The 13,229-nt window shown below is 53.0% G+C and overlaps 1 protein-coding gene across 1 annotated transcript in view; it reads right to left on the bottom strand.

Moving 5' to 3' along the window:
* KLHL29 (kelch like family member 29) overlaps window positions 1-13,229 on the bottom strand; it is a 324,605-nt gene that overhangs the window by 61,684 nt on the left and 249,692 nt on the right. The window contains exons 4-5 of the mRNA XM_055253343.2: window positions 6,769-6,910; window positions 3,191-3,703 (exon numbers count right to left, since the gene is read on the bottom strand). Of these exons, the coding sequence (XP_055109318.1) occupies window positions 3,191-3,703; window positions 6,769-6,910 (655 nt within the window). The remainder of the gene's footprint in view (window positions 1-3,190; window positions 3,704-6,768; window positions 6,911-13,229) is intronic.

Below are 13,229 nucleotides of genomic sequence, written 5' to 3' on the forward strand. Positions count from 1 at the left end.
ACCCCCAAATTGTTCTTAGAGAAAGCAAGATTTGTCTTGTAAGTTTCTTAAGAAAATCTATATGTGCTCAATGCATTTAAATAACACTCATTAAAGTGAACGGCACACAAGCTGGCTTCTCTAGTCACAGATGAGAGACAATCGCTTGACCTATTGCAAATCAAAAAGCATTTCCACGCCACCTTTATTTTGCAACTGGTTAAGTTTTAAATTAAAGTCTCAATGCCCTTTTTGGAAAGGCAGACTAATAGGGCCCCAACTGAAATTTGAGCTCAGTCGATAGGAAGATAATTACAAGAAACAAAATGTGAAATTTTAAATCAGGGCACTAATGAAGTCTAAAAATACCAGTGGCCCATCCCTCCGGCTGGCAAGACCTGTTCTTCATGGAGGGGAATCTCCCCATAATTACTCAACCCCGGGAGAGGCCAGGTTGTCACGTCAAACAATAGCAGGGAAAATCGGGGACTTTAACGAGCTAGATCTCAAGGCGTTGCATGGTGGATCTTATTATAATGCTGGGCAAGGTTTCAAACAGAGAACAGGAGAAAAGGAAAGTTCTTTTTTTTTCTAAAGTGGAGTTCTGACTTGTGTTGACGCCATCACACAGAGCCTCCTGTTCCCGCCTGGAGCCAGCTGTCTGTCATTTAGGAGTGTGAAATCAATTGGGCTTCAGAGATGTAAAATCCCTAGGGGCAAAATTAAAAGTGACCCAAATCCAAGCCCACGTGGTCCTGTCAGGAACAAGACTCTCACATGGCAAATTTCAAAGATTTAGTTTCAAAATTCGGGTTTCTTATTTTAAAAAATATGCAGTTGTTTGACATTAGATCTGACAGACAAATTATAGCTTCAGCAATAAAGGCTTTTAAGATTAGAAATGAAAAGAGAAATTACTTATATATTAAAAGAAGAAAAAACCCACCCAGGCTTGAGTTTGAGGCATTTGTAGGCGCATGCGTCACTCTTTCTTCCCCACAAATATCAGGGGCTAAATCAGCTGATGAGGCCGTAAATAGAGAAGCGAGTTACATGCAATTTTGAGGAAAGAGCCAGTGTGCTAGTAACCTCTGGAAATCAGGGTGATGGACCGGTCAGACGTTGTCACTGGCTAGAGCTGGTGGGTCCCGCTGGCTCACCAGAAGGCGGGGCTGAGGACACTTTCTAGGCCCACCCCATCCCTGGCCCTCACCTGGCCCTCAGTCTGCCCAGTGGGGCCTGGTAGAGGAAATCTTAGCAGGGCCCCCATTTCTTGTCCCCTCCCGTCCATTGGCTCAGGACCACCACAGAGGATGGTTCACACCCTCAGGCCCTCGTACAGAGGTACAGGAAAAGCTCTGCAATGGTCATTGACCCAGTGGGCACAGAAGTCCTGCAGGGTCCTGTCCCCGCCACCTGTCTTTCTGATCTCATGGGCTCAGGGCTGACAATGTTTAGCTGCCTGCACCCAGCAGCTTTGGTGGGGCAGATCCCAGCTTGGTGCTGAGCCCCAAACTAGGGACTCCAGGACTATCTCAGCTAGTTACGTTTTTGCACAAAGCAGCTCCTTTTCCTAGATGCGTGCCTGGAACGTGGCAAGCCAGCAAGATCTTGCATTAGCCCAGAGGGGCTATGTGGGGAGAGAATATGCCACCCGGTGCCTTGGGCTTTGGCATAGCCTTGGAAGCAGGATGCCCACTGCCCAGTTGTCAGAGTTGGTAACTCATGAACTTGAACTGGGAATAAGTTTCTTTTTTTTTAAAGGGAGACAGAGCTTAACCAAAACAATTGAAACAAAAAATCAATTTAGTCATTTTTTTTAAAAAAGATCTTAAAGCAAGAGTTTACCAGAATTTAGATGTAATTTTCTACAATTTTGTCATTTAAAACTAGTGCTGATTTCCAAAACAAAGGCAGTCAGGGCTCAGTCAGATTGGGAATTAAACCTAACAGAGATCCAGACATGAGCTTTATTGTTGGGATGCTTGACAAGGCCTGAAAGTTGCTTGAAATGACAAAGGAAGAGACTTGGGAGAGAAGACAGGAGAGCAGCTAGTGGGGTTCCTTGCTCTGCTGAGAGGCAGAGCCCCCCGAAATGCCATCTCAAGGAGTTTTATGTGGGAAGGCTGGGAAGCTGTGCCCAGAGATGCATACTTTCTAGGACCGTCTAGTGTCCTCTTTCAAAGGAGATGCAGATACCCCGTGGGGGCAGACTGCTTGCCGTGGACTCTCATGCCCCCTCCTGCCAGGGAGCTGCCTGTACCTGGCAGTGGCCCAGCAGCCTTCCCCACTGCATCCAGCAGGAGCAGGGACTTGGCTTGTCTGGGGCGCTAAGGGCTAGGCAAACCTATAGCAGAGGAACCCAGCAAGCCTCGTATGTGTGCCCCAGTCCTCCTGTCCCCTTCTGCCTTCCAGTCTGGACTGATCCCTCAGACAGACATCAAGAACCCTAACCCTAAGACTGGGGGCTCCAACTAGGACCATGTCTAGCATGCATCCTTCCCGAGGCTCTGTTCTGAAGGATCTACCTTCGAGTTCCCTGGAATGAAACTCCCCTGAGGCTGGGGGAAGAGGGTTAACTGAAGGCTGAGGCTGGAGGTGCTCTTTCCCAAGGTCTCACAAAGCCACCCCTGGATCCTTGAAATGAAACATTCAAGTGCCTCAAGATGGTCTAGGAATGTCTCCTGGGCCTAACTAAATTGCCTTGGGCAGTGTTCTCATCCGATGGAACCACACAGGGTGCCTTCCCTGGGAAGGACACAGTACACACTCTGAATGTCCTCATGGGTGGAACGTGGAGAAGGCCCCCAAAGGGATTGTTCTATGGTGCCCTAAGAGGAATGGATGACTCTCACCCTTTTGCAGCTTGGCCTGGCCTTGGGGGTTGGAGGTGAGAATGGCCAGGGCTTGGGCTGGAGGGGGACAGGCTCTGGGCTTTGCAGGCTCTCCGTTCCTTCCTCTTCCTGGGCTCCCTCTTCTTACCCAGGCGCATTTCCCTACTTTCCTTGTCCCGCCCTCCACACTTTCCCCCTCCCTCCACCATCTCAGGCCAGTTGTCTTGGGCAGGCGGAGGCTCCACTGCAGCCTCTGGGTTGGGGAGGCCAGTGAAGGAGCTGGCGTGAAGCACCCTCCTGTCCCAGTGGTGTTGCAGTGACCGCGCAGGGAGGTACAGACGCAGGCCTGTGGAGAGGCACGTGGCAGCAGGACTTACCTCTGGGGTGCCCTGGGTCGGTGAACTCATACTTCCCCACGCCAATGGTCCGCAGCATCTGCAGCCCGTGGGCCGAGTCGGTTGTGGGGGGCCCATTGGTGGCAGGGGCACCACTGGGGAGAGTGGCGGACGGCTGGGCTGGCGGCGGTGGAGGCAGTAGGGGCCCTGCCATGTGGCCGTTGCCCACAGCGGTGGGTCCTGGGCGGGCCACCTGCCCCACACCGGGCAGTGTGGACACGGCCAGGGGCTGAGGGCTGGCATACAGGGCCTGGGCAGGCATGTTGACCACCACGCTGCTCAGTGGCTGAGAGGGCGGCTGAGGGAGCGAGTAGTGGCCTGGCATCAGCGGGAGCTGGGGCCCCACATGGGGAGGCAGTGAGGGGGTCACCCCAATGACCGGGGCCTGGACGTTCACAGCCGGGCTGAAGGTGGGAGGCTGGGCCACTCCATAGGAGTGTGCGATCAGGGTGGGCTGGTTCCCGGCGGCCACCGTGGTCACCCATGGCCCTGTGCCTGCAAGGGAGATGGAAGAAACGTCATCTGCTGGTTACATATTCATTCAACAAACACTGACCACCCCAGGCCCTGCACTGGGTGCTGGGTCACAGAGGTGAACGAGACACCTGTGTCCAGGAACTGACCGATTAGGAATCTGTGATCGTGGCAGCCCAGGATAAGTGTGCTAGGGGGTCTATGAACAAACAGCTTTTGGGGCTCAGAGGAGGAAGCGAGGCCTGCCTGGGAGAGGTGAGAGGCAGCAGAGCAGAGAGAAGGAAGCAGAGCCCTTTGAGAGACTTGGGTTCCACTCTCAGCTCTGCTACTTAGTAGCTAAGAGCCTCAGGAGCAAGTGCTTTTTTATTTTATTTTTTGAGACAGAGTCTCACTCTGTTGCCCAGGCTGGAGTGTAGTGGTGCGATCTCAGCTCACTGCAACCTCCGCCTCCTAGGTTCAAGCAATTCTCCTGCCTCAGCCTCCTGAGTAGCTGGGATTACAGGTGTGCACCACCATGCCTGGTTAATTTTTGTATCTTTAGTAGAGATGGGGTTTCAGCATGTTGGCCAGGCTGGTCTCGAACTCCTGAGCTCAGGTGATCTTCCCGCCTCAGCTTCCCAAAGTGCTGGGACTACAAGTATGAGCCATCACTCCTGACCTCAGCAAGTCCTTATTTCCTCTGAGCCTCATTCTTCTCATCTGTTAAATTCTACCTCAGGGAACTACCAGGAAGAACTGAATGAGGAAGATATATTTGGAAACAAAACAAAACAAAACAAAACTAGCAGAGTGTCTGGGATGTGGTGAATGCCCCATAAATGCTGGGGTTTTTCCTCCCTTTCTGCAAGCTCGCCTCTGAGGGAGGCAGGGGAAGGGGATGGTGGAGACGGGGGTGTTTGCTGGGCCCTCAGGTGAGGGCACTAGAGCCCGGGGCTGGGAATGGTCCTCACAGGAGGGGAGGGACCCTGGTGGGGGACGTGTGGAAAGGCTGGCTGGGCCTTGCTGGGGAGGGCGGGCCTTGTGCTAAGCAACCTGGACATGGCCAGCCCTGGGGGAAACAAGAGAACCCCACTTTAGTCCTTAAGAAAACTATGGCTGAACAAGGTGGGGTCCAGATACATCTCTTGAGAGCTGACGCAAGAGACGAGGTCAGCTGTGCCAGGCGGGGTGACCTAAGGGAGCTTGTGAGGGAAACTGGGAGACACCATGACAGGGAAGGCCAATCTGGGTTGCCTCTGACTGAATGAGCCTGGGTCCAGGTTTCCATGGCCCAAATGCTACCTTGGTTTTCATAGCTGCTCTGAGGTGGCAGTATAGACTGAGGATGGGGAGACAGAGGAAGGGGAGTAGGGGGCAGGGGGCCACTCAGCACCACAAGCCCCATAGGATAGAATGTGGAGCTGGGAGCTCCCTCTCAGAAAGAAAATGGCACTGAGGTGGGGCAGGAGCTAAGATGGCGGGTCACTACCAGACCACTGTCCAAGGGAGAGCCACCGGCTGGTGGTGAGGAGCAAGGCTCGGAGTCACATAAACCACGGTACGAGGCCTGCATCGCCCCTTCCCAGCCGAGGGACCTTAGGCCCAAGCCTTTCCCAAGTCAGTTTCCTCCTCAGCAGCAGGCACGATCGCTGTAAGCGTTGCGATGATGCACAGAACAGGGCACGCAATACATGTGCAACGCATATTTATGATTTTGATAACGAGAGAGGTCGGGGAGAACTGGAAGCCAACAAACATCAGTGAAGTAATGGCAAGATTCTAGAATGGGCTGCTAATGGGAACTGTCCCCAAGCCTGAAGAGGGGAGGTGGTGTCACTATGAGCCAGCCTGGGTGTCTTAAGCCCAAGCATGTCATCCCAAGCTCTGCTCTTTCCAGGATTAGCCAGGGAGCCTTGAAAAATGCATCAGAACTTCAGAGCGTAATGGGTGGGGCTCCAGGGGACTCTGTGGCAGAGACACAGAGACACAGTGCCATGGAGGTGATTTACTTATGATGGGGTGAATGGCCCAAGGGTACAAGAGACCTAAAGAGAAGTCTCTAGTTATATGTGGCAAGCTCCCAGCATTTTAATCCGTGACTTGGATAATGACGTGGAAGACAGGACCAGGTCTGCAGGGAACATAATTCGGAGGGGTAGGGTCAGCAACAGAAGCTGGTGTCTAAGAGATCCTAAGAGCAAACAGGGGAACACTGATGGGGCCTTGCTATTGGGTCCCCAAATCCAGCTGCCTAAGCCCAACTGTGAGGACATGAACAGGGGTAACCGTAGCTGCTGGGGCATCTTGGGGTGCTATTGAGGCAGCATGTGACGTGGCTACTAGCTGAGCAGTGATGAGACCAGAGGTGTTGAAGGAAGCACATGCCAGGCAGACCACTGTTGAGTTCTGGACACCGCACTTCAAGAGGGATGCAGGGGGCAGAGCAAAGCCCTGGAAGGCAAAGGGCTTGGAATCTATGGGCTGTGGGGCATGGCTGAATGGCCTGGGGTGTTTATCCCAAGACTTTGAGAGGCGGATGAAAGGGGTCTCCTGACACCTGTAGGGCTGTTGTGTGGAGGGCCAAACTGAGGTGTTCTGTGTATCCTAGGCGGGGGCTCTGGGGCCAATGGGAGATCAAAGAGAGGGCATTCATTATGGCTGGAGCTGTCCGAAGAAGGGCTGGGATGTTGTACAAGCTGGCGAATTAATTCCCAGTCCCTGAGGGTAGAACACCCCAGTTGTCATACAACCATGAGCAAGGAAAAACCTTACTGGAAGGCATGACTCGAGAAATTTGTTATGAATCAGAGTACCCAGGTTTGGGAATGATGGTTCAAAAGAATCCGGAGTCAATTCAAAGTCACCCTGATAATGTCATTCTCACTCCCTTTGCTCTCTGGAGTCCTTGAGTAGCAGAAGAAGCAGCAGAGGGACAGCTCCTTCACAGGGAATTACACACAGTGCCTTTGCCCCCTGAACCTGAGGAGGGGGCTTCTGCAGGCCCTGGGGTCAAGACCTGCTGTGCAGGAGTTGGGGTCCTCAGGAAGCCTCTAGCTTCCCGCCAAGCCCTGGGCTCTGTTGTTTCTATCTGCCGACGAGGTACGTACCTGGATTGTCACTCTCCCTCATCTGTTTGGAGGGTGGCTCATCAGTGTCCCAGGGTGTGGACTGATTGATAGGCGTCTGCCCCCACCGGATGCTGGTTGCCAGTCCCTGGGACTGACTGTCCCCCTTGGAGATGCCGGGAGCCTGTGGGAAGAAGATGAGGAGGTGAGCATAGCCTGGCCAGAGACCAGCCTCCAGAACAAGGCTCCCTAGGAGGGACCTAGCCTCCAAAACAAGACTCCCGTTGCCTAAGCTTTGTCCACTGAGTACAGGGTCAGAGGCAGAGCCCCAGCCCTCCACCCAGTCTTTGGCGGGAATTGCAGTGGGTTCTGCCATAGTAGTAGCAGCTGGGACCTCTGCTAAGTTCCTGCCTCTAGGAACATCCAAGCCAGTGCCTCCCTTGTCACCCTCCATGGCCACTCACTCCACCTGCCCTATCACAATGGGAAGAGCATTCTGAGATATGAGATGGGTTCTCTGGCCCTCGGACCATCCACAAACCACAACCACACAGATGCTACCAACTTATCAGAGCATGTGCTGAGTACTGACTGTGTGCCCAGCCCAGCCTCTGTGCCACCAATGGCTGGCTCTTGGACACGGGAGAGGACAGCTTTTCAAGGGGCCACCAGCAGGCAGCAGGTGAGGGACTTTATACATTTCCCATCCTGCCCCCACACCAGCCTCTGAGGCCCAATCATCCTATGGAGGAAGTGTGGGGAAGTGTGGGGAAGTGGGGAGCTGAGGCCCATGGCGGGGACAGCTCAGATGCTGCTCCTAGGTGGATGGTGGGACCCTCAGCTCCTCTGTGCAGGAAGGAGACAGGTTTTCTGCTCCATGAGCCCACTCTCTAGTTCAGATTTGTAGATGAATGAAAAAATAAACCTAGAGTGAAAAAAAACCACCAGGACAGTATTTGTCTCCCTGAGCCACAGCCTTATAATGGAATATTATATAGCTATCAAAAATCATGTGTACTAAGAATTCTTGATGACAAAATGCTTACAGCATAATGTTTAATGAGAAAAACAGGCCACAGAATGACACACAAATGGCCTCCCTATGTAAACATCCCTGTGTCAAACAATATATATAGGAGACAAATGATCAAAATGTTAACAGGGATGTTATTCTTGGGTGAGGGGATTATGGGTAACTTATTTTATTGTCTATACTTTTCTGGATTTGCCTTTTTTTTTTTTTTTTTTTAATATGGCCATTATATATAATAGGCAAAAAAAAAAAAAATCCTGGAAACATGCTGGCGAGGTTGGGATAGGATACCTGGGATATACAGGGGTGTGGGTGTCAGTAGAGGTGGCCCTGGGAAGAGTCAGCACAGCTCCCAGGAGCACAGCCAGACCCCAACCAGGTGTGGGATGAGGGGTGGATACGGATGCCTGCCAGGAACAGTCACAGAAGAACACAGGAGCCTCCAGGGGCATCTGCAGGCCTCTCAGGTGAGGACGATGGTCCTCACGGTGACTTCTGATGAAGCTTGACCCAGGAACCCAGCTAGTGGGGGACAGGGCCTGCTGCTGAGCCCCTCTGACCAGAGTGGCTCTCCTGGGTTCTGTGCCAGGGACAGAGAGGGGGTGTGGATGGGGAGGCTGGGCAACACTTGGGGCTTTGACGCATAGTGCAGATGACACACAGCGCCTACGTAAGGGCCTGCTGGAGGAGCGGGAGCAGTATCCCATTAGGACCTGTGGGCTGCGCTCAGCTAATTGCATCAGGCTGCACTTTATCTCTGGCCTGCATTTTAGATGCTTTGCTTCTGTGAACAGAGCAAGAAACAAAGGAAAAGGGTGAATCTCCTGAGAAAAGAACAATTCAAGGGACAAGCTTCCTTATCAGAGGGCCTGCCCCATTTCTATCTGTGGGACAGGCAGAGGCTGGGAGGAGAGGGGATTGAGGACTTAGCCGCACTCACTAATAGTCTTACAGAACAATAGCATGGTTTTTCCAGCATTCTCCAAATAGACAGCTTTTAACGCGTGCCCTGTCTGAAGGATCTATCCACTCCACAGCCTTCACTGTATTTCCAGGCTCTCCAATCCTGGAGGCTCAGAGGCAGGAAATTGCTTTCGCCGGAATCAGAGGCATCTGAGGGAGAAGGAGCCTGTGCCAAGTCCCATGCTGTGCCTGGGAGCAAAGTGTGAATGCTAAGATCCCAGCTTCCTGACCGGCACCCCCTTCATGGACAGTACAGAAGCCCCTCCTGCCTGGAGGGGGTGTTGCAGCCCCTCTCCACCGTGTAGGATCCTGGAGGTGTCCCAGGCAAGAGGCTGTAGAGGTTTTCAGCACCCTCCGACAGCCACTGCTTCTCCCCTCCTGAACCACACTCCGGCCTGGCAACTTGACAGGGTAGGAAAGCTTCTGGAAACTTGCCCTGGAGCAGCCCCTGCCTCCAGGAGAGGAGGTTGGGGTCTCCTCGAGTTTGGGTCCCCATGTTCTGAGCACTAAAACTTCAGGAGTTCCAATGGTCACCCTAAAATTGGTGGAGTTTCTGAACTTGAAAAATCTCACACTTTTCCAACACAGATTACTCAGCCCCTTGGCTTCAAAGCACTTCTACCGCTCACTCATTTAGTTTGTTTCTTCTGCTGTAGGTCTGTGTTGGGCACTGCTCGAGGCACTAGGGACGCGGGTGACCAAGACTCAGCCCTGCCCTCAAGTGGCTGCTGCGGGACAGTGGGAGGACTCAATACATGAACAGCTTGAGGGAAAGAAGCTGGGGTGTCCCGGGTGTGCAGAGGCGGGCCCAGATGGGCTGTGAGCAGGCGAAGTGGGCTACAACCGGCCTGCTGTTTGGCTGTGTCGTTCATAAATACTACAAGCAATTTCTTATGTATAAGAAAGCAGCTCTGTGGTGAGAACCAAGTCTTTTTTTTTTCTTTAGGAAAGATACATAAGGCTACCCATTTTCTACTGAGCACTCACAACATTTGAAGCTACAAGCAACCTGTAGTTCAGGAATTTTATGTATTTTATTAAAATAATGCAATGACATTCCTTCCTCCACTTCCTCCAGAAAAAACCTGGACACAGGGTGTGCCCTTTGCCGAGGAGCCCGGGCCCCTGGGTGGGTGACGTGCAGAGCCACTGGTGATGTGCGTCAGCGCCACCTGACTAGAGGCCCCTCCTGCGACGAGTTCCGGGCCCTCAGTAAACCCATGTGGTCCCCAGGTTCTGGAAGCTTCTAGGGGACCATGTTCAGGGCCATGGGTCCAGCTCTGAGCCCAGCTCCTGCTAACTCTTTCCTCCCATGGTTCAGAATGCCCTCAAGCCCAGGCCACCCTGATTTCCATGCCTCCTGGTCGGGAGGGCTGCCGACACAAGAATGCCACGAAAACCAACCAGGAGAACTTAGCCCGGGCAGCAGGGAGGAAGGCAGAGTTGAGCAAGCCTCTCCTCGTGCCCTCCCACTGCCATCATCTGGGACACCAGTGAAGCCACCCAGACCTTTGGCCGTTCCCCAGTGTTCCTGGCCATGTTTTCTGCTCCAGTGACATGATGGCACTTGGCAGAGAGAGGCAGACCAGGAGAGGCTCTCTGTGCCTGGCTCCACAGAGTGGCCCTATCTGCCCATCATCAGGCCTGAGCAGGCTTCTCTTGGCTTTCCTTTAATGAGATGCTAATGGCATGCATCATTAACGCAGCAGCTTTTTAAACCCTGAGCTCTTGTAAATTTTCAAAGGTCACAGTTTCATGGCAGCTGACAGCATCCTGCTTCTTTCAGCGACTGAAGAACACTAAAGACCCAGGGCCTCTATGGTTGAAGCTCTCTGTGAGGCAGCGCAGAGCGGGAGGCACCTGCTGGCCATGGGGGCTGGGGGCCTCCACCCTGCAGCAGTCTCAGAGGACACGTGGGTTCACTCTACCAGCTTGTGGGGAACCAGCTATGCATGGCCCACAGAGCTGCTCTGAGGGACGTGCTTCATTTAGGGAAAGGTGTGTAGGGCCGCAGGTGGTGTGCAACCAAAGATTCCTGGCAGAGGGCGAAGGGCTAATATTCACCCGGGGAGGCAGGGGCAGGGGATGCCCATGGAGTACCCTTTGCTCACCAGGCTGTGTACCCACGAGTCTGCGACACACAGTCCCGAGAGGCTTTTGCTAATTTGTCCGCCCAGAGGAAACCCTTTTTTCTACTTTGCACAAAGGTGCCATATAGACTAGCAGCATCCTGCGTGGCCGGGGAGGTTTGAGAGATGGCAGGGACTCCCCTGGGGTCCTCCCAGGCCTCGCTTGTTCTCACCTCTACTCTCTGTGTACCCAGTGATCACAGTACTTAGTGCACTGCCCCCAGGGCCTTGTTTCTGCCCTGTCTTTGCAGGCAAAGTTCCATGACTCCATGAGGGCAGGGTCTCTGAGCCAAAGTGTTGGCCAGTGGAAGAAGCATGCATCACTGTTGGCTCGATGAATGAATGAATGCACAGGGTAGATTCCAGGGAGAGTGAATGACACGAGTCACAGAGCAGAGCAGTGAAACAGCATATGGCTCCCTCATTGGGGGGCTAAGGTTTCCACATCATGGGGGCCGGGTGTGCTGGGACCCTTAACACCATTGCCCTGGATGCTGCTGGAGGCTGCCTGGAGCCCTGGATGGCCCAATCCACTGACCAGCAGAACTCATCAGCCCCTCCAGATGCCTGGGTGCGATGAAGGCATGGACACTGAGGGGTGACTACTGCCTCTGTGGAGCTGGGGGGACCTGGGGGAGTCTCCTGGAGAAACTGGAACACAGCACCCTCTACTGTTTGCCCAAGGATGTCAGAAGAGGGTGAATCAATGAAGCCTCGAGAAGAAGCTTCCAGAAGAGATGGGCTGGGCGTGGGCCACACAAGCTAGGCAGGATTCAATCTGGCAGATGGATGGGGGCCCAAGTCACTGCCAAAGGACCCCATAGCAACCAGTGCATTTTCAGCCTAGATACATCTGACAGAGACAGGCTTCAGAGTCCACTTCTGGGGTGCACATGGGCCTTTTCTGGAGGGACGATGATGCCAGCACCCACAGCCCTCTCCTGCCAAGGAAACTGTCTCCTAGACCAGAACCTGCAGGCCACGATGCTCTGTACCATGTAGTGCAGACAGGGCTGGCGGGGCTGCCTTCTGCCGAGCATCACTGAGCACGCACTCTGGGTCAGGGACACCACTGTGTACCAGGGATCCGTGCTGGGCAAGGTCCTGCCCTGGAGGAACTTACAACCAGCAGAATGGGACACCTGCACCAGGGAGCCATGGGGGTGACACAGGCTTGGAGAGAGACCCAAGGAACAGACCCATGATGTTGTCTCGCTCCCACCCCTGTTAATAGAGAGGCTGGTGCTACCATTAAGAAAACGTACAGTAAAATCATGATGAAATGCAAAGGGGAGACCAGACCAGGGAACACGTGGAGAGAAATGAATGCTGAGGACATGCAGGCCACAGGGCTCCTGGAACTGCCACAGTGGAGCCTTCAGCATAGCACGGAGCTTCCACTTAGTCAAATTAAAACACACACACAGTGCTGTGACTCTTTTGACAGAATATGTCAGATGCGACACTATGCCAGTCCTGGGCCTATCTTTTTAAGAGGCCTTGAAGCTTCTGCCTTGGTATCTTAGACCCTCTAGACCATCAGCAAATCAGCTGAACATCACCAAGGGTTACTAGTCAATACCACGGGATCAGCAGAACTGTCCAGCCAAGCTCTCTCAGAATTCCTGTGCACAAATTTGGGAGATATTATAAAATGTGTCATTTACAGCCACTAAAAAAGTAAAAAAAAAAAAAAGGCGTACACAGTCTACTGTGTATCTTATCGTTTTGTATATATTGCAAAATAGTAAAGGGCAAAGTCATTTGTGCCTTACTCTTGACATATAAATGCACAGTGTTACACACATCTCTTTGTGTTCCGTAGAGGATTGGGGGCAGCATAAATATAGTGGGATTCTAATTACATAAATGCCAAAACTAAAGTTAGTGCAGCATTTCCCTAACACAGCCCAGCTGGGTGGTGGGTGTGAAGTGGCCTTGGATGAAAACTTGAGGAGTCCCAGGGAGGACAATGCCAGAGACCATGCCAGACAAAGCTCCCTGTACCCGGAGCTTCCTCTGAAGCCTTGTTTCCGTCTCTGTGCTCCCCACAACACCCAGCCCATTTGGGGAAGACAAGCTTTGGTGTGCCCATCCCACCCACCTGGCTCTGGGTGGCAAGGGATGCTCATGTGCGCTGGCCCTCCCTGCAACTCTGGCATGGTTCTGATTGCCCCACACTTCCGGAACTCCCTACATCAGAAAACTTGCTCTACCAGCTTCCCTTGCAGCTAGGGCATGGCATGTGACCTGTGGCTCAAACCTACTTAGGTGAGACTGCAGTCTGGAAAGCTGGGTGATGTGAGGAGGCCAGCACTGCTCCGAGTCCATGCGCTGCAGAGGCTGATGGCAGAGGAATGGGGATTTGGAAGCATGTG

Source organism: Symphalangus syndactylus, chromosome 18 (genome assembly GCF_028878055.3).
Source record: "Symphalangus syndactylus isolate Jambi chromosome 18, NHGRI_mSymSyn1-v2.1_pri, whole genome shotgun sequence".
NCBI lineage: Eukaryota > Metazoa > Chordata > Mammalia > Primates > Hylobatidae > Symphalangus > Symphalangus syndactylus.